The sequence below is a fragment of the Centroberyx affinis genome, unplaced genomic scaffold (assembly GCF_046629955.1).
Source record: "Centroberyx affinis isolate AG114_WGS23_722 - 3 ecotype Tasmania unplaced genomic scaffold, CSIRO-AGI_Caff_v1 ptg002870l_1, whole genome shotgun sequence".
Lineage (NCBI taxonomy): Eukaryota > Metazoa > Chordata > Actinopteri > Beryciformes > Berycidae > Centroberyx > Centroberyx affinis.
In genome coordinates, this window is record NW_027281003.1 from 35,871 (window position 1) to 59,492 (window position 23,622).

Consider the following 23,622-nt stretch of genomic DNA (forward strand, 5'->3'; position numbering starts at 1 on the left):
GTCGACTACACAGATGCTGGTTAGCACAGTGTCTTGGCTGGGCACTAACTTTTTCCCTTGACTTTAGTCTCTCCCTGACCTGCTTGCTAACATTAGTCTCCTTTGGCAGGTTAACGCGGCATCAGGCTGTGCCGCTAATGTTAGCCGAGTTAGCAACCACAGCCTGGCCGAACGGACGTTAGCGTTAGCCTTTAGCCGCTTGCGTGAAAAAGGCTTCTAGTGCACAGAGTTCCAGTAGAGGGTTAGCTCTGGGTAAGGTAGCTGCTGGAGCGGTCGCAGGGCCTGGTGTGGTGTGGCGGTGACCTCAGCCATATGGAGCCCCCCCCCCCGCAGTCAGGCCTCCCATCAGGCTTCACTCTGCTCTTCAAGGCCCGCTCTGGGTTAGATGAGTGAGGTGGTGCCTGAAATTAGGAAGGAGAAGAAAAAATGGAATTAGGGATGCGTTGACATTACATTACATTACATTACGTCATTTAGCAGACGCTTTTGTCCAAAGCGACTTACAATAAGTACATTCATACAACAGTAATAAAACCAACTGTGCATCACAGTCTTCATCAGCTAAGACTTTTAATAGGAATAAGTAGCATTCGTTGAATATTTTTTATTTATTTTTTTAAGTTTAAGAAGGGTAGAAAATAGGTTAGTTCAAGAAGGGTCCAGGTGTAACCTGAAGAGATGTGTCTTTAGTCTCCGCCGAAAGATAGGCAGTGATTCGGCCGTTCTGACAGAAGTGGGGAGCTCATTCCACCATTGTGGCACCAGGGATGTGAAGAGTCGCGACCGGGATGAACGACTTCTGAGCGACTTCTGAGCCCACGTAGCGATGGAGGGGCGAGGCGACCTGCAAGGGTGGAGGAGCGGAGGGAACGAGGTGAGGTTTGGAACCTGACCATAGACTGCAGATAGGGAGGGGCAGTCTGATCTACTGCCCGGTAGGCGAGTACCAGTGTCTTGAATTTGATGCGTGCAGAGATGGGAAGCCAGTGAAGCGACCAGAAGAGGGGAGTGACGTGAGAGAATTTTGGTTGGTTGCACACCAGACGGGCTGCAGCATTCTGAATGCACTGTAAAGGTCTGATGGCAGAGGCAGGTAGCCCGGCCAGAAGAACGTTGCAGTAGTCCAGGTGGGAGATGACCTGCCTGGACCAGGAGTTGTGCCGCTTCCCTCGTAAGGAATGGGTGAATTTTGCGGATGTTGTAGAGGGAGAACCTACAGGAGCGGGTTGTCGCTGCAATGTAGGCAGAGCAGGACAGCTGGTTGTCCAGGATCACCCCGAGGTTCTTGGCAGTCTGAGAGGGTAACACAGTAGTGTTGTCAGTGGAGATGGAGAGGTCTGTGAGAGGGCAATTTTTTCCCTCAGAGAAAGAGCAGCTCCGTCTTTTCAAGATTGAGCTTGAGGTGGTGCACAGACATCCAAGCACTGATGTCTTTGAGACATGTGGAGATGTGGCCATCAATTTGTGTATCTGAGGGGGGGAAGGAGAGGTAGAGTTGATTGTCGTCGGCATAGCAGTGATAGGAGAAGCCATGAGAGGAGATCACATGGCCGAGGGATTTAGCATAGAGAGAGAATAGAATGGGCCCCAGGACTGAGCCCTGAGGGACACCGGTGTTAAGAGTGCAGGGTCTGGACAGAGATCCCCTCCATGAGACCTGGTAAGAGTGGTTAGATAGATAGGATGCGAACCAGGAGTGTGCAGATCCAGTGATTCCCAGTTCAGATAGGATGGAGAGAAGGATTTGGTGGCAACTGTATCAAAAGCAGCAGACAAGTCAAGGAGGACAAGGACAGAGGAGAGGGATGAAGCCCTGGCAGTGTGCAGGGCCTCTGTGACAGCAAGGAGAGCTGTCTCAGTAGAGTGAGAAGCCTTGAAACCGGATTGAAGAGGGTCGAGGAGGTCATTCTGGGAGAGATAGAGAGAAAGTTGGTTGGAAACTGCTCGCTCAAGGGTTTTGGATAGAAATCAGAGAAGAGATACAGGTCTGTAGTTCTGGATAGCAGCAAGGTCAAGGGAGGGTTTCTTAAGAAGAGGCTTGACTCTGGCAGTCTTTAGAGCAGCTGGAACAAGGCCTGAGGACAGAGAGGAATTGATAAGGGTAGTGAGGAAGGGAGTGATGTCGGTGGAGATGGTTTGGAGAAGAGTGGAAGGGATAGGATCAAGGGGGCAGGTGGTGGCTCGGTTAGACCTGACAAGTGTGAGGACATCTTCTGGGGAGAAGGTAGAGAAGGAAGCAAGCCCGGGGACAAGCGGCAGAGAAGCAGGTTTGGAGTAAGGAATAGTGTTGTTAGTGGCTGGATGATGGAAAGAACAGCTGATGTCATCCACCTTCTTAGCAAAGTAGGTGACAAAATCATCAGCTGAGAGGGAAGAGGGAGGGGGAGGGGAGGGTGTGTTGAGGAGGGAGGAGAAGGTGGAAGTTTACTGGGGTTGGAGGCAGAAGACTGGATTTCAGTAATGAAGAAGGAAGTCTTTGCTGTTGACACAGCAGAGGTGAAGTTGGAGAGGAGAAGGTGGTGGAAGTGAGATCGTCAGGGTGCTGCGATTTTCTCCATTTCCTCTCAGCAGCCTGAAGCTCTGTTCTATGAGTTCGCAGAGATTCAGACAGCCAAGGAGCGGGAGGAGAGGATCGAGCTGGTTTAGTGGTGAGTGGGCAGAGAGAGTCAAGAGAGGATAGAAGAGTAGTGGAGGCCTCCTCAGTGGACAGGAGAGAAAACTGCTCAGCTGAGGGAAGCGAGGAAAGGACAGCCAAAGACAGCGAGGTAGGTGAGAGAGTTTTTAGGTTGCGTCAGGTGGTGATAGTGTGAGTGGATGTTGAGTGGGAAGTGGGGGGTGAGATGGGAAGGGAGAAGGTTATAAAGTGATGGTCAGATACAGGAAGAAGGGTAACAGTAAGATTGGAGGAGCAGCAGGATCTGGTGAAGATCAGGTCAAGCAGGTTCCCTGCCTTGTGAGTCGGAGGAGATTGAGAGAGGGAGAAGTCAAAGGAAGAGAAGAAGTTAAGGAAGGCCAGAGATTGCAATTTCTCCGGCTGGATGTTGAAGTCACCCAGAAGAATGAGTGGAGTGCCATCCTCAGGAAAGCAGAGGAGGACATCCATCTTGTCAAGAAAGTCACCAAGCTGACCGGGGGCCGGTAGATTACCACAATGTTGAGCTTGATAGGTAGAGATACAGAAACAGCATGGAATTCAAAAGAGGATATTGAGAGGTGTGAAGGAGGAGTGACAGTGTAGGTCCACTTGGGTGAAATGAGGAGTCCGGTGCTTCCCCCACGCCAGAGGCTCTGGGGGTGTGAGAGAAAGAATAAGCAGCAAAGAGGGCTGCTGGGGTGGCACTATTTTCAGGTATGATCCAGGTCTCCGTGAGGGCCAGAAAGTGGAGGGCTTGAGATAGAGCAAGGGCTGAGATGGTCTCAGTTTCTTAACTGCCGACTGGCAGTTCCAGAGTCCTCCAGCAATAGTAAGAGAAGGACTACTGGTGCAAATTGGGTAAATAAGATTACATGGGTTTCTACACCTGAAAATAGTGCCATGTCTACGGGGCCTATGAGCTGATGTTACAACAGGGATGGGAGAGAGACACATAGTGTAGCAGACATGAAAGCAGTTAACTAGGTAGTTACAAGAACCCTAGCCAGCCCTAGCTGTGTGTCCCTATTCTGTGGCCTACCCTCGATGGACTCCCGCAGATAGACTCCCTAGTCTTCATGCGCAGGGACTGACAGCAAGAGGCTGACGCTACAGCTGACGCTGTAGAATGACTGTGCCAAAAAGTACCGGTTCACCAAAGGAGTTCAAGCCACTCCCAGCAATTAACACTACTTGAACACCAACTGGCCTTCCCCAGCCAAGCACTTTGAAATTTAACTGCTTTCACCTAAACTAGTTTCAGCAAAACTACTCAGCACCAAACCAAACACTTTCACAGATTTAACTAAAACAGAAAGATAGCACAGTAACAAACAAATAGCTCACCACGTGCTGCTAGATCCCAACAAAAGTGCTCTACTGACTAGGGCTGCAACTAACGATTATTTTCATTGTCGATGAATCTGTCGATTATTTTCTCGATTAATTGATTAGTTGTTTGGTCTATAAAATGTCAGAAAATGGTGAAAAATGTCGATCAGTGTTTCCCAAAGCCCAAGATGACGTCCTCAAATGTCTTGTTTTGTCCACAACCCAAAGATATTCAGTTTACTGTCATAGAGGAGTAAAGAAACCAGAAAAAATTCACATTTAAGAAGCTGGAATCTGAGAATTTTGACTTATTTTTCTTAAGAAATTACTCAAACCGATTAATCGATTATCAAAATAGTTGGCGATTAATTTAATAGTTGACAACTAATCGATTAATCAATTAATCGTTGCAGCTCTACTACTAACCCAAGCTGAGATAAAAACAGAAAATTCTACACTGCAGACAAAATGTGTACTGTGTTGACAGTTTTTACAACACATACAACTACTGTCGTTGGTCATAATAACTAAGAAAGTTCTGTAATTATGATAATCCCTTTCTTTGTTCAAATTACAGGCTTTGCACTGCTTTGTGACACTGACACTCTCTCTCTCTCTCTCTCTCTCTGCCTCTGTCTCTCTCTCTTTATTTTACTCCTCTCATGCTGCCATTTAATCTCCCTGCCCCTCCCCTCGTCTATTGACCCGCAGCAGTACATATTTGCACTCCTCTCCATCTCTCACTCTCCCTGGGGTGACGGCAAAGAGACTGTGTGTCTGATGCGTGGCTGCTAATGCTGCTAGGATCCGTCGAGCCGAGCCCAAACTCACCCGGTTCAGAAGGGAAGACGTTCCTCAGCTGCTCAATGACCTCCTGGAGCTGCAGCACCGTGTCCTGTTCATGCTCCATATCATCTCCTGACATGCACACACACAGACACACACACACAGAGACACACACACACACACAGATACACACAATGTTACACCTCTAAGGGTGGACAGGGGTGGGGGACATGTCTGGTTTCAGGCTTAACTTGCCAGTCATGCATATGCCAAATGTGGTCTCACTGGTGTGTCAACCGCACATTTCAGCTTCACCACACGTATCTGACCTGCTGCTTCAGTGTCAGTGGTCTCTCTGCTGGCCGGCTCCCCATGGTGCCCCCCTCCGGACACAGGAGACGACAGGGTTGACGGTTCCGACCCGTTGGCCTCCGAATCGTCTTTGGGCTGTCAGAAAAGACCGATTACTATTCACTGCAACCTCCTGCGCATCATATACATCATACTGTATGTTTTAGACTCAGATAGCAGAGCCGGAGTCAGTTTTCCTTTCAGATAAGTAATGAATGTGATGGTTAATGGCATCCAGCCGGCAGTCCTCAATTGGCATCTCTGAGCGGGATTATACAAAAAAAAGAAAAACGGGCAATTTTTCCCGACAGCTGTTACAAACGACCATCAGAATACAGGGTTTTGCACTTTGATAAACAGATGGAAAGGACCGGAAGAATGAGAGACGGAGACTGAATTGCACTGCACGCGGCAGTATTGCACAAGACTCACTGACAGGGGTGGGGGCAGGTCTGAAACCACAATCAAAGGCGCATAATGTGACTCACCAGCAGTTTCCCCAATATGCAACCCACTGTGCTTGAGTTTTGTTGTGTTATTTAGAAATACTGTAGCAATACTCAAGAGGAGAGTAAGTTTGGTGGTTGCAGTGAAACTGGGGTCTCTGCAGAGACTGGGAGGGATTCAGACATAGTTCTACAATCTACAAAGGCAGATTTTACAGTACTTTTTAAGGAAATTAAAATGTGATATTGGTCCTGAGAGAAAATAAATACAAATCTCCCTTATTTCCCTCCCTGCACCATTTCATACAGAAAAAGATAAGCTTTGGGGCATGAATATTTCTTAAGCAGTAAAAGAATGGCAGACATTTTGGCCATAGAATGGAGAGAAAGTCTAATCCGCCACCCCTAACAAAGACACCTTGAATTCAAAACTTTTTTTTTTTACGTAGACTTCTGCCTCCTCTTTCCACTAAATGATCCTTCCACTGCCACACTCTCAGTCTCTTTTCTCCATTCTCAATTTCCAAGTCTTTAACCTGAAAGAAAATTGTCACCTCTTCACTTGCTGTTCCAACTTTACATTTTCTTATTATAGTAACCCAGTAACTCAGAGTCCATTCCCACTCCTCCTCTCCATCTCTTTCTCACACCTTTCCTCTAGAGCAGCAGTAATCTTCTCCATTAAGCTATAGATCGTCTCAATCTCTACAAAGCTTGCCATCCCTCTTAACTCTTGCTAGTTTTTATCCTCTCATTACTGGCTTCTCTATACTACATTATGTATTCCCTCCTACACCTGGAGCAGCTGAACGCCCCACCTTCATATCTTCAGTCTCCAAATTTCACATTTTCAGGGAAGCTCTGCCTTTTTCATGTGTTTTGAGGGTTTTTTTTTTTATATGAACCTGCTTTGCCTCTTTGTACTTTAAGACTGCTTGTGAAGCACTGCACTCCCAAAATTCTCATGTACAGTATGTACCCTGATGCATACAAATGTCTAATACAACTTGAATTTGTCTGCCTGTGCCCTCTATTCAAACTGCAGCTCTCCCTCTGCTCCTCTACTCTTCCCCAGCTCAGCCTGCCACAGTTTACACTTTACACTTTAGGAATTTAGCTGATGCTGTTATCCAGAGCAACTTGCTCAAGGACAGCTTAACAGAGCACACACTGTTGATGGACCGCAGGGATCAAGCCTGTGACCTTCAGTCTTTCTAAGCCAGGCTGCCATCTCTCCCCCGCTCACACACACACACACAAACTTGTCACAGTAGTTCCCCTGCAGTACCTGTAGCAGTAGCTCCCTGAGCCTGCGCAGCTGGGACTCTAGCTGTTTGTTGTGGTCCTCCAGGATCTGCATGCGGGTCTCCAGGCGCGTCTTGTGTTGGCGGAGGACCCGCGCCTCGGCCAGGAGCTCCTCGTCCTGCTGCCCATCCACCGTGGGCGAACCCGGACCCCCCTCTCCGGATTCGGTCAGCATGGGAACTGACGCCGCTTCCTCGTGCTTCCACTTGAGCCGCCGGTACTCCCCCTGCAGCACCCTGCAGGACCCGCAGTACAGGACAGATGGAGAAAACAGACAGGACAGAGAAAACAGTCAGTCCCACATGTTGGTGGAACACATAAAATACACACACGCTTGCACATACACACACACACACAAACTGGAGATGTGTGTTTATATGTATCCAGCAGTCACTTAGCACAAGCAGAAATGTGCTTATGCATAATAATCTGAAATGTTGTGTTTGAGAGCTGCAATTATAGTAATGTTTACTACATGCATAATCGCCAATACATAAAAACAATGGAGCATGGGGCAAATGTATTGTTGACACCTTAACACACAGAGAGCAATTATCCTAATTTTGAATATGAGCTGCAGTAAGTCAGTTGCTCTTATCTCATTGTGAGTGTAGCTAGGGCCATTAATTGACTGAGCCATGAACTTTTACAAAAATGTGTTCATTTCCTGCTGGAAAATTATGGATCAGTATATCAGCTGCCAAATTAGTAGTGAACATCGGTTTGGGGCAAACAAAAACTGTACATGTATTGATCGTATTGTTCAGATCTCGGCCATGAGAGCCACAGTAGAGGACATAAACTAAGCCAGTGCAGCCACTAGTAATAAATATGGACGACAGCGCACACTGTGGCGTCATAACAGCAGACATACATTACGGAAAAACTGAACTGGGTCAAGGTTTCAGACACCCACGGGGCATGTGTGTGTGTATGTGTGTGTATGTGTGTATCTCTACGTATATGTCTGTCTGTGTGTCTGAAAAGGTCAGGGGCAAATAGAAGACAAGAGAAATTTATTCATATGAATCATGCCTAGGACGGTTGCCTCTGGTAACAAATTAAGTGGATAGGAAAAAGAATTTACTTCATTTAGGGAAATTGTCTAAGGCTCTCTGCTACTAGGACACAACAAATCCAAATTAAGCATAGCATCTAAAGTGATGTATTTCAAAAACATTTTATACACAGATGTGTACATGATGTGTGAATCCATCATAATAGCCTCTTGCTGTCTGTTGCACAGACCACCAAGAAAATATCAAATATCTTTTTTTTTTTAAGCATGAAATACAGGTGTTTACATTTTATTACCACGTTTCATTTCTTTGTACTGTGAAGTTGTACACAGAAAATTCTTTTTTATCAAAAGGCTCCTCAAACTTCAGTAAGATTTAGACAGTGAGTAACGTTTACTCTCAGTAGGAGGTCTTTGAATGGCATCAGACACCCAGAGAAACAGTGTGATGCCTCCAGATGAACACACATACCCACACACAAACATATTACTGTATTTGTGAGGCCCTTTACTAAAATCATTCCCTAACACAAATCTCTAGCCTCTCCACCACATGCTGAATCTCAATGACTACCCTAACCTAAACCTAATCCTAATTGCAATTTTAACCCTAAACTCAAGTGCTAACCCTTAAACAGTCCCTAGAAGAGGATCTGCAAACTATCCTCACTTTGGGGGCATTCCTTATCTTTCTGTCCCTCTGACGACATTTGGTCCTCATGGGTATAGAAATAAAAGAAAAAACACATGCACACATGACCAGTTTTTGTCCTGGCCACAGACCTGTTCTCGTTCTCCAGGCGGGCCAGGGTGCGTTGGAGCTGCTCCTTGTCCTGGTGCTCCAGGTGGGCCAGCAGCAGGTGCTGTCCGCAGGGCGAGTCATGGTCCAGGGCAGGGCTGGAGTGACGCAGGAGGTACTGATCTTCATCCCTGAGTCCCCCACACAGGAGACAGCACACTGAGCCACCAGCACACAGCCACCAGCAGCACAAAGCAGAGCCAAGGACAGCATGGGAGAGCGGATAGGACGAGGCGAGGCAAAACCAGGCAGGACAGGGCAGCACAGGCCAGAACAGTGCAGGACAACGAAAGGCAAGACAGGACAAGACAGTGAAACAGGACAGGACAGGATGGGACGGGCAGTACTGTAAAGGCAAAGCATAGCCTTGTGTAAAGTTCACAACCAGCTGGATTACATTTTGCTCACCAAATTGTTAAAATAAGACTGGGTTGAGAATGGAATAGAAAATGTAATGTGTATATCTATAGTAGCAGACCTTAGGCTGTAAAACAATAAATGAATGAATTAATGTTTAGCAGTTATTTTGATGGGAACACGACTGTCTGTCAATTTTACAGTAGGCTGCAATAATGCTGTGGGCTAAGATAGCACAACACACTGCTTGATTTAGCCTAAGTTAACTGCAAGCTGTAGGCTTTGCATTGTAATGCCAAATGATACATCAGGGGGGCATTAATATGCCTAGTTTTACCAGACTGTTTATGGCTACAGATGACCAGGTCCACTTTAGTCTACATTCCATATGTTACAGCACACCTCTGGTACTTTAAGAACAATTATTTAGGCTACAGCCTTCTGCTGGCCAGCATGTCCTGCAGAATTAAATGATCCAGACCTGAAATATTTTTATTGTCCATAAAGTGGCAATTACCAGCTAACATGAACTCTGAACATTGCAGCAGAGCACTGAAAGAGGGCAAAGGCCACACAGACAGGCAGCAAAGTACAGGACAGAGAACAGTTTACTGCTAGCCAAGCAACAGCTGGAGGCACAGAAAGCACAAGATCATGTACAGAGCCATGCAGCTGTAACAACAGAGAGGCACTGACAGACAGAAAGACAGGCAGCAGAATAAGACACAACAAGGCACAAAGGCACAAGAGCAGAAAAAACACTGCTACACATAAGGGGTAGAAGAGATGAAAAAGCATATATACACACACACAGACACTCATGCGTACAAACACACTCTTGGGCATAAAAGCACCCACAAACAAGTACATCCATGCACAGACACACATTTTTTCTGACAAGGCTCCACCCAAGCAATAGATACATGCACATGGCAGAAAAGGCATAGGAAGCAGGCTTGAGAAGCACATATATCAATAATGAAAAGCGCTCACTGACAGTTGTACATGTTGGAAAGTTGTATTTTGTCTAAGCCTAAAACCAGTAGGCATCGTATGTGGTGTCAGTCGCAGCCCTCACTCACAGCACACACACACATACACTTAAAGCACATTTATACAAATATAATGAGCACACTTAGCAATGCATACACACAAACACACACTGGGGGTCTTAAAGGACCCAAAACCTTTTGAACAGAGCCACTGGGCTAGCAACCTTGAGTTTAAGGCACCATTAAAAAAGAGAACCATTTGAAAGAGGGAAGACATGGTTGAACACCAACACAGTCGTCCACAAAATGAGACATGGACATAGACACACACAAACACATGATCTTGAATGGACTCACCCACTCTCTCAACCCAATACTTTCCCAGCATTCTCGAGTGAGGACCCACCTTACTGGCTGCCTCATTCACATCAAAGCTCCCTATCCCTGTCCCTTCTGTAACCTAACCAGTCCCCTCCCACTCAACCAACTTCCAGCCTCTAGAAACACAGATGCATACACAAACAAACACACACATATGTATACACAAGCACACTTCCACGCTCCCTCCCCTCTCCTTCCCCAGCAGGTCCTTGTATTTGTGCCCACTGCCACAGTCTTTAATCACAACAGCTGCATATATGATGAAGGGGGAGTGTGTGTACTGCCACGCCGTGGGTTATTTTCATTATGGGGCAGATTATTCATGTGATTGCCCAAACTGTCAAACATACATGTGCATGCACGCACACGTACACACAGACACACAATCAATGTATCAAGTGAAGTGGATGTACACACATACACAGAAACACACACACACAAACACACCCTGTGGAAGGCCATGGCTGTAATGAGAAGGGTTCGTAGTGCGGGGGTGGCAGCATACTCACAGACTTTCATCAGGAGACAGGCTATCCGTGAAGAATGAACAATTCTGGCTCTCCATTTCCGCCAATCTATATATACACACACACACACAAACATACACACACACACACACACAAAGCATGTGCAAGCATACGCACACACAAGCACATATTTACCCAGATATGCGTACATACAAAGACACACAGACACACAGAAGAGGAATACAGACGAGCTGATGAGTCACAGTAATTCTTGGAGCAAAAGCAACAGATTGATGCTATCGTACACTGGGGAAGATCGGCCTTCCTCAAACAAGAGATGAAACAATATTCAGTACAGTTTAGCTTTTGAGTGCTGCGGATAAGACCTGCTGCCCATTAGCATTATGGACTGCAACAACTGGAACGGAACAACAAGCTGTTCAGAAACATTAAGCAAGACGACCATGTGGGAAAAGTGCACAGAAAATGTAGCTTTACAGAAAGAAGGACAACAATACAGAGAATATATATATATGGTGAGGAGCACAGGCTATAGAAATGTCCATAAGGAGAGAGATATCTTGACAAAATGCTGTACACAGTCTACCAGAATGCAGTCAATAAAAGCCTTTTGAGTACCCTTGAAATGTGTGGCTCTCCAGCACCATGGACAGCATCTGCTTTGGGAGCTGGAGGAGGCAACTAGTGAGCTGCTGTGTGGCTTTTCAGGACCAGGGACAGCACCTCTACTTATGTATTCTGTCCCTGTCGACTACATCTGGACAGTCGCACTGTAGTACCTGCTGCTCAGTCGGCTGTTTCAGTATAACAAGGTTAAAGTGTTGTGGTGCAGCAGCATTTCCAGTACAATGAAAATTCTGGGTTGTTACACTGTTGTTTTTTTGGGGGCTTGATAGAATAAACATGAGCAAAATCACAAGTGAAATAAAAAAAGATCCAAAATGGTGTGTAACATGATGTGATGGATAAATTAAACAACGACAACAATGTGATGCTAGACACATGCAAACCTTTGGGCCGGGTATAGCTTGAATGTTGTATGTTGAAAATGTCCACATTCTGCATGTTACAATGTGCATTATGGTTAATATGCTGTTGGGCCTGTGCATGTGCTTAACAGATTAACAGATTTCAGACATAGCAGGGGACTGTGTTTGTTTTAACACCATGGACACTAATCAGCTCCCAGTCCACAACTTCCCCTGTTAAGAGGCCAGCCAGAGATCAGCAAACTTTGCCTTAAAAATCCACCCCATAACAGCTGTTAAAAACAGCTGTTGGAGATGTGCCTTGCATTTCTGGGTCCATTTCTTTGTTTGGTGGTGTTTCTTCTCTTCTTTGTGTATTCCTGTGGATAAATGGTCTGGTGTAGACAACCGTTTGATGGTAGAAAAAGCAGCTATCTAAAAGATCAGTGGTAAACATCAGGTTTTTAAGTCAGCCGCTGAGAATCAGAGTGTAGACCTACCATTTTGCAGCAATGTTCCACAGTCATACAGGGAGAAATCCATCATAAAAGAGGCAGAGAGACCAATTTCTCCACTGACAGTAGCTTCAATAATCCATAATGCAATGCAGCCACAAGACATGTTGCGTTTTGAGTCAGCTGTGCCACTCGCTTTTTTTTTCTGGAAAGCTGTTGCTGCGCTATTGTTCCTTCCACCTACACATACTCATAGTATTCTGTTACATCACCACACCACCATCTTGGTAGGAAAATAACAGGTGATTATAATCAAATGACAGCCACAGCCAATGAGCTGAGTATATGGTAAAGCCCCATATTGGTAGGAAATGCATGTGACATCATGGGAATACTGTGAATAGCCCACACCTGAAAGCAACAAGTTCATCTCCATTCTTGGATGGGGTTGTCAAAACTCATTCTGGGAAATGTAGGAAATCGCTAACTGACGTAGAAGTAGACGAGACAGGCTGAGGGAAAGTGGGTACACCAAAAAATTTAGAAAAATTACAACACTTCATCACAAAATAACTCCTGGAATGTATTGATCACATCACAGATCAACGATATCAAACAGTGTCAAAGTATAGGTCGGATGTGAGCACCAACCCACTGATGCAAATGTGCTAAGGGCCTCTTGGACAAACACACAGAAATACATAACAAAACACACACATGCATGCAAGCCACGTATCTACATAAAAAGCACTCCTAAATCTGCACTCCCCCACCCCCCCACCCAACAGCCTACAAAGAAACACACCCCTACCCACTGTGCCGCATTGTCTTCCGCAGAATGTCATCAGCTGAGGGAGTGAGAGATGGGAGGAGGAGGGGTGTGTGATGTGATGTAGAGGTTGTCACGGAGATTCAGTTCTTCCCAGTTCCCCCCCCCCCCCCCCCCCCCCAACTGGGACCAGAACACAGAGAATTTAGGATTTATCCATGTCCTGTTACAGAAGGTTCCGGCCTCTGAACCTGACTGCTCGTAATTCAATCAGCGAGGCTATTCATCAAGTGGCCTCCACAAACCTCCAGTCTCAGCCAGGGACAATAGCAAATGAGATGGGAAAGGGCAGAAAGTAATGGGGAAGAGCCGTATATGTGTGTGTGTGTGTGTGTGTGTGTGTGTGTGTGTGTGTGTGTGTGTGTGTGTGTGTGTGTGTGTGTGTGTGGTGTGTGGACGCACATGTGTGTTTAGCTTTTCCAGCGAATGAAAGGAAATGAGAAGATGGAGAGAGTACTTGCAGAGGGTGAGGGAGGAATTCCTAACAGAATGAAGAGGTTTTTTCTCTTTTCTTCATCCTCACTAAGATGTCGAATCGGTTCTGATGATGAAAGGAATGAACTCTACTCTGGCACCGAGAGAGGGAGGGGGGAGGGGAGAGAGAGAGAGAGAGAGAGACTGTGTGTTTGACATGCCAACAAATCTGGTCCTTTTGAGCTCACCCCAAACAATCAAATACCTAATCTCCCTGGAGATGACTGGAGACTACATTATTACCCTGGATTAACACATATACCCCTCATTTGCTGAAGGGCACTTTTCTCTCTCTCTCACACACACACACACACACAAACACACACACACAAACACCTACGCATCTTTCTACATTATAAATGTGTTCTCCCAAGGGCACAATTTCAGACATTGACCTGCCGTCTCTGACGTCCAGTATTTTGATTTCAGCTTGATTTTCCATTAGTGTTCAAAGAGAGCGGCGACGATGATATGGGGAATGGATAAAAATACGTGATTTCTCCCTTTATGCCGTATATACTAACTGACAGGTAGAGAGGCGGGAGGGAGGGAGGGAGGGAGGGAGAAAGAAAGAAAGAAAGAAAGAAAGAAAGAAAGAGAGAAAGAAAGAAAGAAAGAAAGAACTGAAAAGACAACTGAAAAGTAACTGAGCTGTAGTCAATTTTGCCTGCTGCCACAGCACCGATAAAACACTCGCCCTAGCCATAATAAGGACTGTCTACTCCGATTAGGACACTGCTCAGATCATGCTGTAGTGTAAGTAGAGATGAGCAAAAAGCGTCCTCTTTTTGCTCATCTCAAATTCTGCAACTGCCAATACTTATTCATTTTTAGCCAGGATAGTTTCTTGATGGCACGCTGGACCAATGTACGGTTGGTTGCTAACAGCACTTCTTTCTACAACTCTTCCTACAACACTGCTTGAACGCACATAGCTATATACGGACATAGAATTAGCTATACAGCTGCTTCTAAAGGTATGTAGAGTGATAGTAAATTGATAGTAACGTCCTTGTGTGTCAATATTTTACAGTTGCCAAGGGCTGGTAAACAAAAACATTACCCACGAAGAATCTTTTGACCAGCCAAAATAATAAATACATAGAAATATGTTACCTAACCCATTTTCAATGCGATTTTGGCTACGTTCAGACTGCAGGCAAAAGTGGCCCAAATCTGATTTTTTTTTGCTCATATGTGACTCAGATCTGTTTTTTCCATAACAGTGTGAACAGCACAAATCACATGGAATCTGATCTTTTCAATTCTGATTTGGGCCACTTTCATATGTGGTCCTAAATCAGATACAGGTCTGATTTTTTCCAATGCGACCTCAGTCTGAACAGTCATATCGGAATTCATGCGACTTTTACGTCACTCTAGATTGATATTCGTCACAATTCTGCGCTGGTGGGAGTCACTCGGTGAATACAAACATGGAAGACAGCTTCAATGTCAGTGGAGGGACAGCGAGGTGTTAGATCTCATAAGTATTTGGGGTGAAATTTTGGATGAAATCTGTTTCAGTGAAGCCATTCACGTCACAATCCCACCACTCCTGGCTCCGACTCCGCGTTCACACACACCTCCGTACAGAAGTAGCAGCCATTTGCCACATAAGTAAAAATTTGGCTCTCTTTCTCCTCATCCTCGGTATCATCTGCTCACGAATTCGCTGGCTTCCACTGCACATCAACTTATAAATGAAACCGTAAAGGCTGACTTCAGTGGCCTCCATGTTTACTTCTGTACAACAGCGTGCTGCGTGTGACGTCTTTGTTATTGTTCTTTTGCGCATGCGGGTCAGTTCAGGACCGTGACCAGTTCACACTGGAATCTGATATTGGCCACATTTAATAAATAATGTTAACAGCCAAACAAAAAAATCAGATCTGAGCAATAAATCTGAATTGAGCACTAAGGCTTGCAGTGTGAACGTAGCCTTAGTGTATAGAATCAGGTACTGCGTGTTAATTTAAAATTTGTTAACTCCCAGTTCATATTACTATTGTCAAGATACCAATTTGAAGAAGCTTACCCCAATGTTAAAAAAGTTACCAGCTAGTGCGGCGGGTAACCATTATTAATTTATTCTTATGTGGAAAACAGGTTCAGGGCCGCGGACGCCAACAGACTCAACAAACTGATCCGCAAGGCCAGTGAATAGAGTAAATAGACTGGCTCTTGGACTTATTTCACCTCTGTCAGCAGTTTTATAACCCCATAATTTATCATTTATATTTTAAACTGTGCAATACTGATTCTGGTAATAATTTTGTGCAATAATTCAACTGTGAAATAATTATTTAATTATTTACACTGTTGTATATATTGTAGTATGATGCACATATTTGTAAATATTTCTTATTTCTCTTATTTCTATATTATTATTGTTATATATTGTAGTATAATGCACATATTTTACATATTTCTTATTTTCTTATAATTCTTATAATTTCTCTATGCTTATATATATTTCTCTTCTAGAATGTGAGCAACTGCAACGTAACCCAATTTCCCCTCAGGGATCAATAAAGTATTTCTGATTTTGATTCTGATTCTGAAACCCAGCATGCTTGAAAATCATAGACTCAAGACTGCTACTTTTTGTGAAGCTGCATACAGAAGCAAAATAAAATATTCAACTGTGGGAGTTTTTCTGGCACTTTCTCAGCAGGTTACAGGGGGCCAACAGTCTTTCTCATTGCATGTCTCACTTTTACTAAATTTGATAGTTACGGTGTGACCACTTTTCTATTTCTGGTTTTCTGTTTCATTGTGGTGAAGGCTGTTGGCAGCTACAGTCGGTATGCTACGCCTGTTACGTTGTTCTAGGTGTCCAGCGTGAGCCAAGAGGCTGTTTGAAGCAAATTATTCTAATTGGCAACAAATTAGCAAACGTGAGAGGACTTAATTATATAAGCTAATATATACATGTCAGGAAAAAAGCGGGAGGAAAGGAGTGAGGAGGAAAAAATGGAAGAAGCGAGAGAGAGAGAGAGAGAGAGAGAGAGAGAGAGTGTGAGAGAGAAAAAGGGAGAAATACATTTGTGGGGGAAAGACAATAGAAGAGGGGGATCAAAAGAGAGGGATAAAAAGGAAAAAAGGCAAACAGAAAATAGAGGGAAGGGAGAAAAGGGAAAGATAAGAGAGGTAAAGAGGACAATCGTGCCTGCTCTCTTGTTGGTGTGTGTGTCCACTCTGTTTTGGCGGGGTGTGAAGCAGTTGTGTGTAAGAGCCTCAGGGAAGGAATACACAACGGCACAGTACAAACACACACACACGCAACACACTGTAGGCTCAGTGGGAAGATGTGTGTGCAGCTCTGCAGTACTGTGGGCAGAGCTGCCAGGAGTGTGGGAGTCCAGTGCTGCGGCCTGTTTATAACCTGTCAGACAGACACTAATCCACACTGACAGCTCCCAGGTGACCAATGGGCTCACTGCCCTAGCAAGTGACAAGCCGCTAGGCATACTGAACCCTGCTGACCCCCGCCCACAACACACACTACAATCACAAACTGCTCTGCTTGTGTGAGTAAGTGTATGTGTGTGTATGTGTGTGTGTGTGTGTGTGTGTGTGTGTGTGGAGAATAAGAGAGAGGAAAACTGCTTGGCAGTATGGCCTCCACTTCGGCCAGAGTTCAGCGCGCAACGCAGCCGAATCAATACTTCAATCAGTGTGTGGCGAAGGCTAAGGGGTGAGGGAGTAGACAGGGAGGAGAGACGGGAAGAGGGGAGCGGGAGTGGAATGAATATCAAGAGGAGGTGTTGATTTGAAGTGCAGAAAGTGAGAGAGGGGGGGAAAGAGTTTGTTGTGTTTATATTTTAGATGGTAGAGTACAGTAAGCCACGTACCTGCTGGCATAATGTTCAATCCTGCTGTGTGTGTCTGCATGGGGCAGCTTGGGTGAGGAGCATGGCCTAGGAATAATAGAAGTACACAGCAAGTCAACATCAATACCTCACCAAGGCACTGGTAACACTGTGTGTGTCTGTGTGTGTGTGTGTGTGTGCGTGTGTGTGCGTGGTTGCAGAACAGCCAAACTAAAACTAAAACATTTATAAATCTTATTCCAATAATCGCAGACAGTACAGTTGAGATTGTGACCATGGAAAACTCTCTTGTGAAGATAGAGACAAAAGAGGCTAGATTCTCATCTGTGATATAAAGAGACAAAGCTTAGAGCTGCTCTACTGACAACAAACACAAGGCTTAACTCCTGAAATGTTTGCTTGAGGTTTTACACTCAACACGTAACCCTAACCATGACACGATGAACCGCAGCATGTACCCATAATCACGGTTAATCATGCTGGGTACTGTCGTAGCCCCAAGCTGTGTCTCTTGATGATCTCACAGATTTTAGTCTGAGCTCTCTTGTTTTTTTCGCTTTGGGAGAGATTTCCTCATGTGCATAGATTTACTCTGACCCAGACTGAGATCACAGGAATAACATTATGTTAATTCTGAATAGGGAATTGTCCCTTTAACTCATTTCACTGAGTTAGTGTACCCAAAAGTGGCAGTGCATGATCATTACAGCTGTTCCGGTCTCTGAAGAGTGTATGAGTGCCTCTAAGCGTGTGTGTATGTGTGTGTGTGTGTTCCTGAAAGAGAGACCGAGAGAAAGAGAAGAAGGGAGAAAAAACAGAGATAGAGATGAGGGTAGAGAGTGAGTCTTTGTGTTTGTGAGAGAGACTGTGTTTGTGAGTGTTTATGTGTGTGACTCACGTCTCAGAGCTCTCGGCTTCCAGCACAGATTGCACTGGCAGGTAACCTCTCTGAGGGTGCTTGCTGAAGTACTGCTTCGACCTGAACTTATTCTTCAGAGTCTTGGCAAAGTCCCTCATCTTCTCTCCCGAGGTGGTCTGGAGTGTGATTTAGGGGTTGACAGGTTGGGAGGGGGCAGGAGGCGGTGGGGGGTGCAGAATAGTGCATGGGTGAGAGACAAATTGCACCACTTAAGACTTGTTTCAAATGTTGCTGGCAAGTTTCCCCAGACGACCTCATGCAGAATGTGCCCACTCTGCCACGGGGCTGTTCCACCAGTCTGCCGCCTTCGTCTCATTTTGACTTCACTGGACTAGCGTGTTCCTCCCTCTGCTTCCTCATTTAGTGCCTGCCTTATGTCTCTCTCTCCCTCCTCCCCCTCTATGCCCTTTCAAATCTTCCCTCTTTTCTCCCTCACTGGTTTTCTCTCTCCTATCTCTCTGTCCTCCCCTTCTTTCTCTCCTCCTCTCTCCATCATCTAGTAGAAATCTACGGGCGCCCGCCCGCCTAGCCGTCGTGAAAAACTGTATTCGGTTCCAGTTACACCATAACTATAAAATATCGCCCAGTGAAAAAATCATTGTGCAGATGGCTTTTTGCCATATCTCACAGCTCAGCATTGATTAGAGATGAAATCTGGCACCATCTCGGTGCACTCCAGCACTTGCTTACTTGCTAGAGAACTACAAAGAGCTTCTCCGTTGGAATTAACTCGAGTTCAGCGACTGTGCGTGTAGTCTCTTAAGACTAGGGACTTATTGGGGTTTAGTGCTCAATGTGTGTTCCAGATAGCACTTTATGTGTGCGCTATGTGAGCCAAAGAGGATGTTACTGCTGAGTGGTACTCAATCTCCGCATACTATAGAGCTGGGTGAGGCAGCGTAAGCATACATAACGGCATACACTTAGAGTTTGATAGGGATCTTGCAGTGGAGAGGCACCTAATCTATGTCAGGCGGAAGGAAAAGGGAGATAGAGAGTTTTTCTAGAGTTCAAGCCCCTAGAGCAGCGGTTTTCAATCTTAATGGGGCTAAGGCCTACCAAAGGTCAAACCCAAAGACACACCTACATATCGCTGTAGTCGTAATTACGCAGAATATAACACACATTATCATTATATTGTATTTAGAGATATTTGACACTCACACACACACTTTTCTCAGGGGTCAATCCTGTTGATGTGATTTCAGAAATAATTCAAAATTATAAAAAAAAAGAGTTGCACATACCATTGGTACATTTTTAAGTGAAAAAGTACTAATTTGCTACCACTAATTTGAAAACAAACCCAGCAACAATGAATAGAGAGCTCATATGATATCAGCTCTTAACATACACACACACACACACACACACACGAGAGACACATGAGAAACCAATCCATATAATTTTTTTTCATAGCTGTCACTAGCTGGCTACTGTAAACTTGTCACATCGTCTGATATGCAGCACAAACATTATTCCCCCACCCCCTTAATAAAATCAAACAGGGAACGTGAATCAAGCCCACTTGGACTGAGCAAATCGAAAAAAAAAAAAAAAAAAAGAAATGATGAAAATGATGATGAAATAGCCTCTATTAGGAAGTGACTGCTTACACAAATTACTTATTATGTTGCACTGGAAATTAACTCATAGGCTATTCTGGGAAGCTAAATTATACTATGAGTAAAATGCATTGGATGTCTCAAAATTCCACAGCACACTTGAGATTTCCTCAAGGCACACACACACACCGTTTGAAAACCTCTGCCCTACAGGCTTTAACTGGTGTTCAGTTGGAGCACTGCATAACATTTTTTTGAGTCTTACTGGGGTGTAGTACTCCATGATGGGGTAGTGCAGCTTCTTTCCCTTGGTAGTGCGGCCAGTTAGGAAACATGTCTGGCAGATGTCCACATTGAACTGCTTCAGACTGCGATACCTGTCAAGATCAATATGACACAGAGGCTAAACTGATGCTTGTGAGAGAACCAGACAGAACAGACTGTGTGGGTGTCTGTCAGTGTGCAGAAAATAGGTGTGTGTATGAATGTGTATGCATGTATATGTATGTATGTATGTATGTATGTATGTATGTATGTATGTATGTATGTATGTATATATGTATGTATGTATGTATGTATGAACAGTATGTATGTTTGTATGTATGTATGTATGTATGTTTGTATGTATGTATGTATGTATGTATGGATGTGCTTTTCACATTCCTGTACTCCAGACATGGATTACCCAAATTCAGTAATGTATTCTGATTACTTTCAGTTACTTTCAGATTACTTTGCCATATTTGAGGTATAAACATACAGATAACAAAAAGTGAAAAATCACAAAGTTTAGGAAATTTATTTGAGGTTTGCATACAAACATAAATTTTCTTCTGTGCCACATTTTATGAAGATGCAGAACACCCTCTACTATTTTAATGGCCTTCTGACTTTCTCGCTTATTCTGTACGTGTAATTAGAATACATTATTTTTAGGCAACATAACAAAATACAGTTATATTTTTTGTATTACTGTTACTACCCAACCCTGACTCCATTTAAATGGGTTTCCATTTAAACTTGTAGGATTTCACTTCTATTTTGCACACCCTCTTAATTCTGTAATCCATTTAATATTTTTTCTGTTCTTTTTTTTCATGTATTTGGAGTTGCAACAACCTAATTTCCCTACAGGGATCATTTAAGTTCCATCTTTTCTCATCTCATCTCATCTTCTATGTATGTACAGTATATAGTACATGCATGTGTGTCCATGCACCTATACAGGCGGGCCTACCTGAAGCCCTTGATGGGACACTGTTTGCAGACGTAGCACTTGGCCTGGTGCTTGGCAGACTCTGCTGCTGCCACACGGTGGAGGACAGGCAGCCACACCATCGACTGGGGCTCCAGGCTCATCCACTCCAGGAAGTGGGACACCTCAATGGCAGGCTTCCCTGGAGCCTGGGGAGGGAAGGTGGGAGGGAGAGAGGGAAGGAAGGACAGGAGACTGTAAACAACCCAAATATAGACCAAGAGCTGGGCAGGTACTACAGTAATGAGAGGAGAAGGTGTGCTTCCTTTCCAAGGCTGCCAGTTGTACTGTGGTCTTACAGTGAGCTGCTGTAAAAAAAAAAAAAACCCATGTGCTGCACTTTGGAGGGATATTAAATGCATGTGTGTGCATGCAGAGCGCCTCTCCCTGAGTCAACCTGTTGAGAATTCCACAAACTGGGATAAAAGGAAGTCAACCTAATAAAGGAATGACTTGCCAAGCACTGAAAATTCGTAATGTGCTAAATTCTCATTAAGTCTGCATCAGAGATGCATTAAGAGGTTGATTTCCCTGGGGCTTCCTCCACCGCTCAAGCAGAGCAGCATAATAAATGTGTGTGTGTGTGTGTGTGTGTGTGTGTGTGTGCACATTGCTCACACGGCCTGTGAGGTGTACAGGAGTGTACAGTCTCCAGGGATGAAGAAGCTTCTCTCTGGCTGAGTAGCCAGCTTCGCTCCATGTGGGAGGACAGATACCAACCTCTAGCATACCGAGCACCTGGAACCGACATTGACTATTCCGAGCACGCCGTCATATCACAAGTCAACATACCGAGCAGATGGAACATTTTAACCCTCTTTGAAAAACTGGAGCAATAATCTTTTCAGTTAGCCATCAAAACCCTGCGCTTAGTCAAACATATATACGCTAAACTGTAATTTAATTGTAATTTTCTCTTTAAAACACATGTTCAGAACCAAAGTGCAACACTTGCCACAAAGCATGAAACCAAATGTGAGCAGTGTTGGAGCGCTCTCGGCAGTCTGGGTTCATTCTGTTTTAATTCTGTCTCAATATACTAAGAGCATTCTGCAGGAACACATTGCTCCACAGAATAAACACTTCCCCCTTACTCTGCCTATTCTCTAAGTCAAGTCAATTCCATCTGTTCCTCTGTCAGCGGACCCTAAAAGTAGATGCCGGTGTGAGGTGCCAGTGAATGGCATCCTCACATCTCCACAGACTGATTTCATTCATTAGCAAGCCAAGTGATAAATGGGCAAATGGGTCACCCTCCAATTGGCATTACATGGATATTTCATCTACGAGTAAAAAGCCTTGACATGGTGCAAATAGAGAAAGGAATTGATTTTAATCATCCGTAGCTGATACTGCAAGCGTGGACTAGAATAGAGTGTGTTTAATTAAGAACTGCCTAGAAAATGAGGGAATTAAAGGTTTTGGATAGGCCGCCATCCAAAAAGCTGTGGCCTGCTCCTAACAACTCTATAATTATCTTGTTTCCTGAGTTGAATGTCAGGAGGCACAGATCCTGCAACCTGAGCCACTGTCTACGAAATCCGAAAAGACAGCTGCATTCAGCACCAGCAATGGAAGGAAGGTGAAATTCACAGTTTGAACATGTCTCCTCATTAGCTATAGCTCTGCGGTGACCTAGCTTCATCATGTCAATATTCCGATAGGTCATATTCCAGGGGTAGCCAACCAGTGGCTCGCGTGGCTGCCTGTTACAGGCCATGCTTATGTATACCATTGCTTCAGCGTGAGAGCGAACCACTTCAAACCAATCATATACCTTGGAAATTAAAAAAAAAACATGCCAGCGAACCAATCACCTTGGAAATGGAAAAAAACCCCAAACTTTGCGGTGATTTTGCTGTTGAGCATCCCAACATTTTCTTTTAAGGCAAGTTCGCTCTAAAAATGGCAGGGAAATGTAAAAGTAAGCGCAAATGTGAAGACGAACACAGGACGTCTTTAGAAGAGTGGGAGAGTTTATATTTTTTTGTAATGGCAAGCCATTCTGCCTGATATGCCAGACGTCATTAGCATATTTCAAGGCTTCAAATCTACAGCGCCATTTCAGCTCACTCCATGCTAACATCGACCAGGAATTCCCGAAAGGTGCTGAACTTCACAAGCACAAATTAAACACCTTGAAAAGTCAGGCAGAAAAACAGACTCAGTTGTTCCGAAAATTTGCCAAGCATTCAGAGACAGTAACGCTTGCATCATATCAAGTGGCGTGGAACATTGCCCGTGCTAAAAAGCCATACATTGAAGGCGAGTTTGGAAAAAAATGCCTCAGTGATGTTGTTAAAATCTTGTCTCCAGAAAATGACAAACTGAAACGAATGGTATCAGATGTCCAACTGTCACGCCACACTGTTGAACACAGAATATCAAACATAAACAAAGCCACTGAATCACAACTACATTCTGATCTTCAAAA

The 23,622-nt window shown here is 44.5% G+C and overlaps 1 protein-coding gene across 1 annotated transcript in view; it reads right to left on the minus strand.

Annotated features, from left to right (window-relative positions):
- Nucleotides 1-320: 320 nt before the first annotated feature.
- Nucleotides 321-23,622, minus strand: part of drp2 (dystrophin related protein 2) — a 60,495-nt gene continuing 37,193 nt past the window's right edge. Inside the window, exons 14-23 of the mRNA XM_071536418.1 lie at nt 21,171-21,337; nt 20,199-20,310; nt 18,348-18,484; nt 17,471-17,536; nt 10,909-10,974; nt 8,654-8,800; nt 6,836-7,088; nt 5,080-5,197; nt 4,796-4,882; nt 321-401 (exon numbers count right to left, since the gene is read on the minus strand). Of these exons, the coding sequence (XP_071392519.1) occupies nt 382-401; nt 4,796-4,882; nt 5,080-5,197; nt 6,836-7,088; nt 8,654-8,800; nt 10,909-10,974; nt 17,471-17,536; nt 18,348-18,484; nt 20,199-20,310; nt 21,171-21,337 (1,173 nt within the window). The 3' untranslated portion in view covers nt 321-381. The remainder of the gene's footprint in view (nt 402-4,795; nt 4,883-5,079; nt 5,198-6,835; nt 7,089-8,653; nt 8,801-10,908; nt 10,975-17,470; nt 17,537-18,347; nt 18,485-20,198; nt 20,311-21,170; nt 21,338-23,622) is intronic.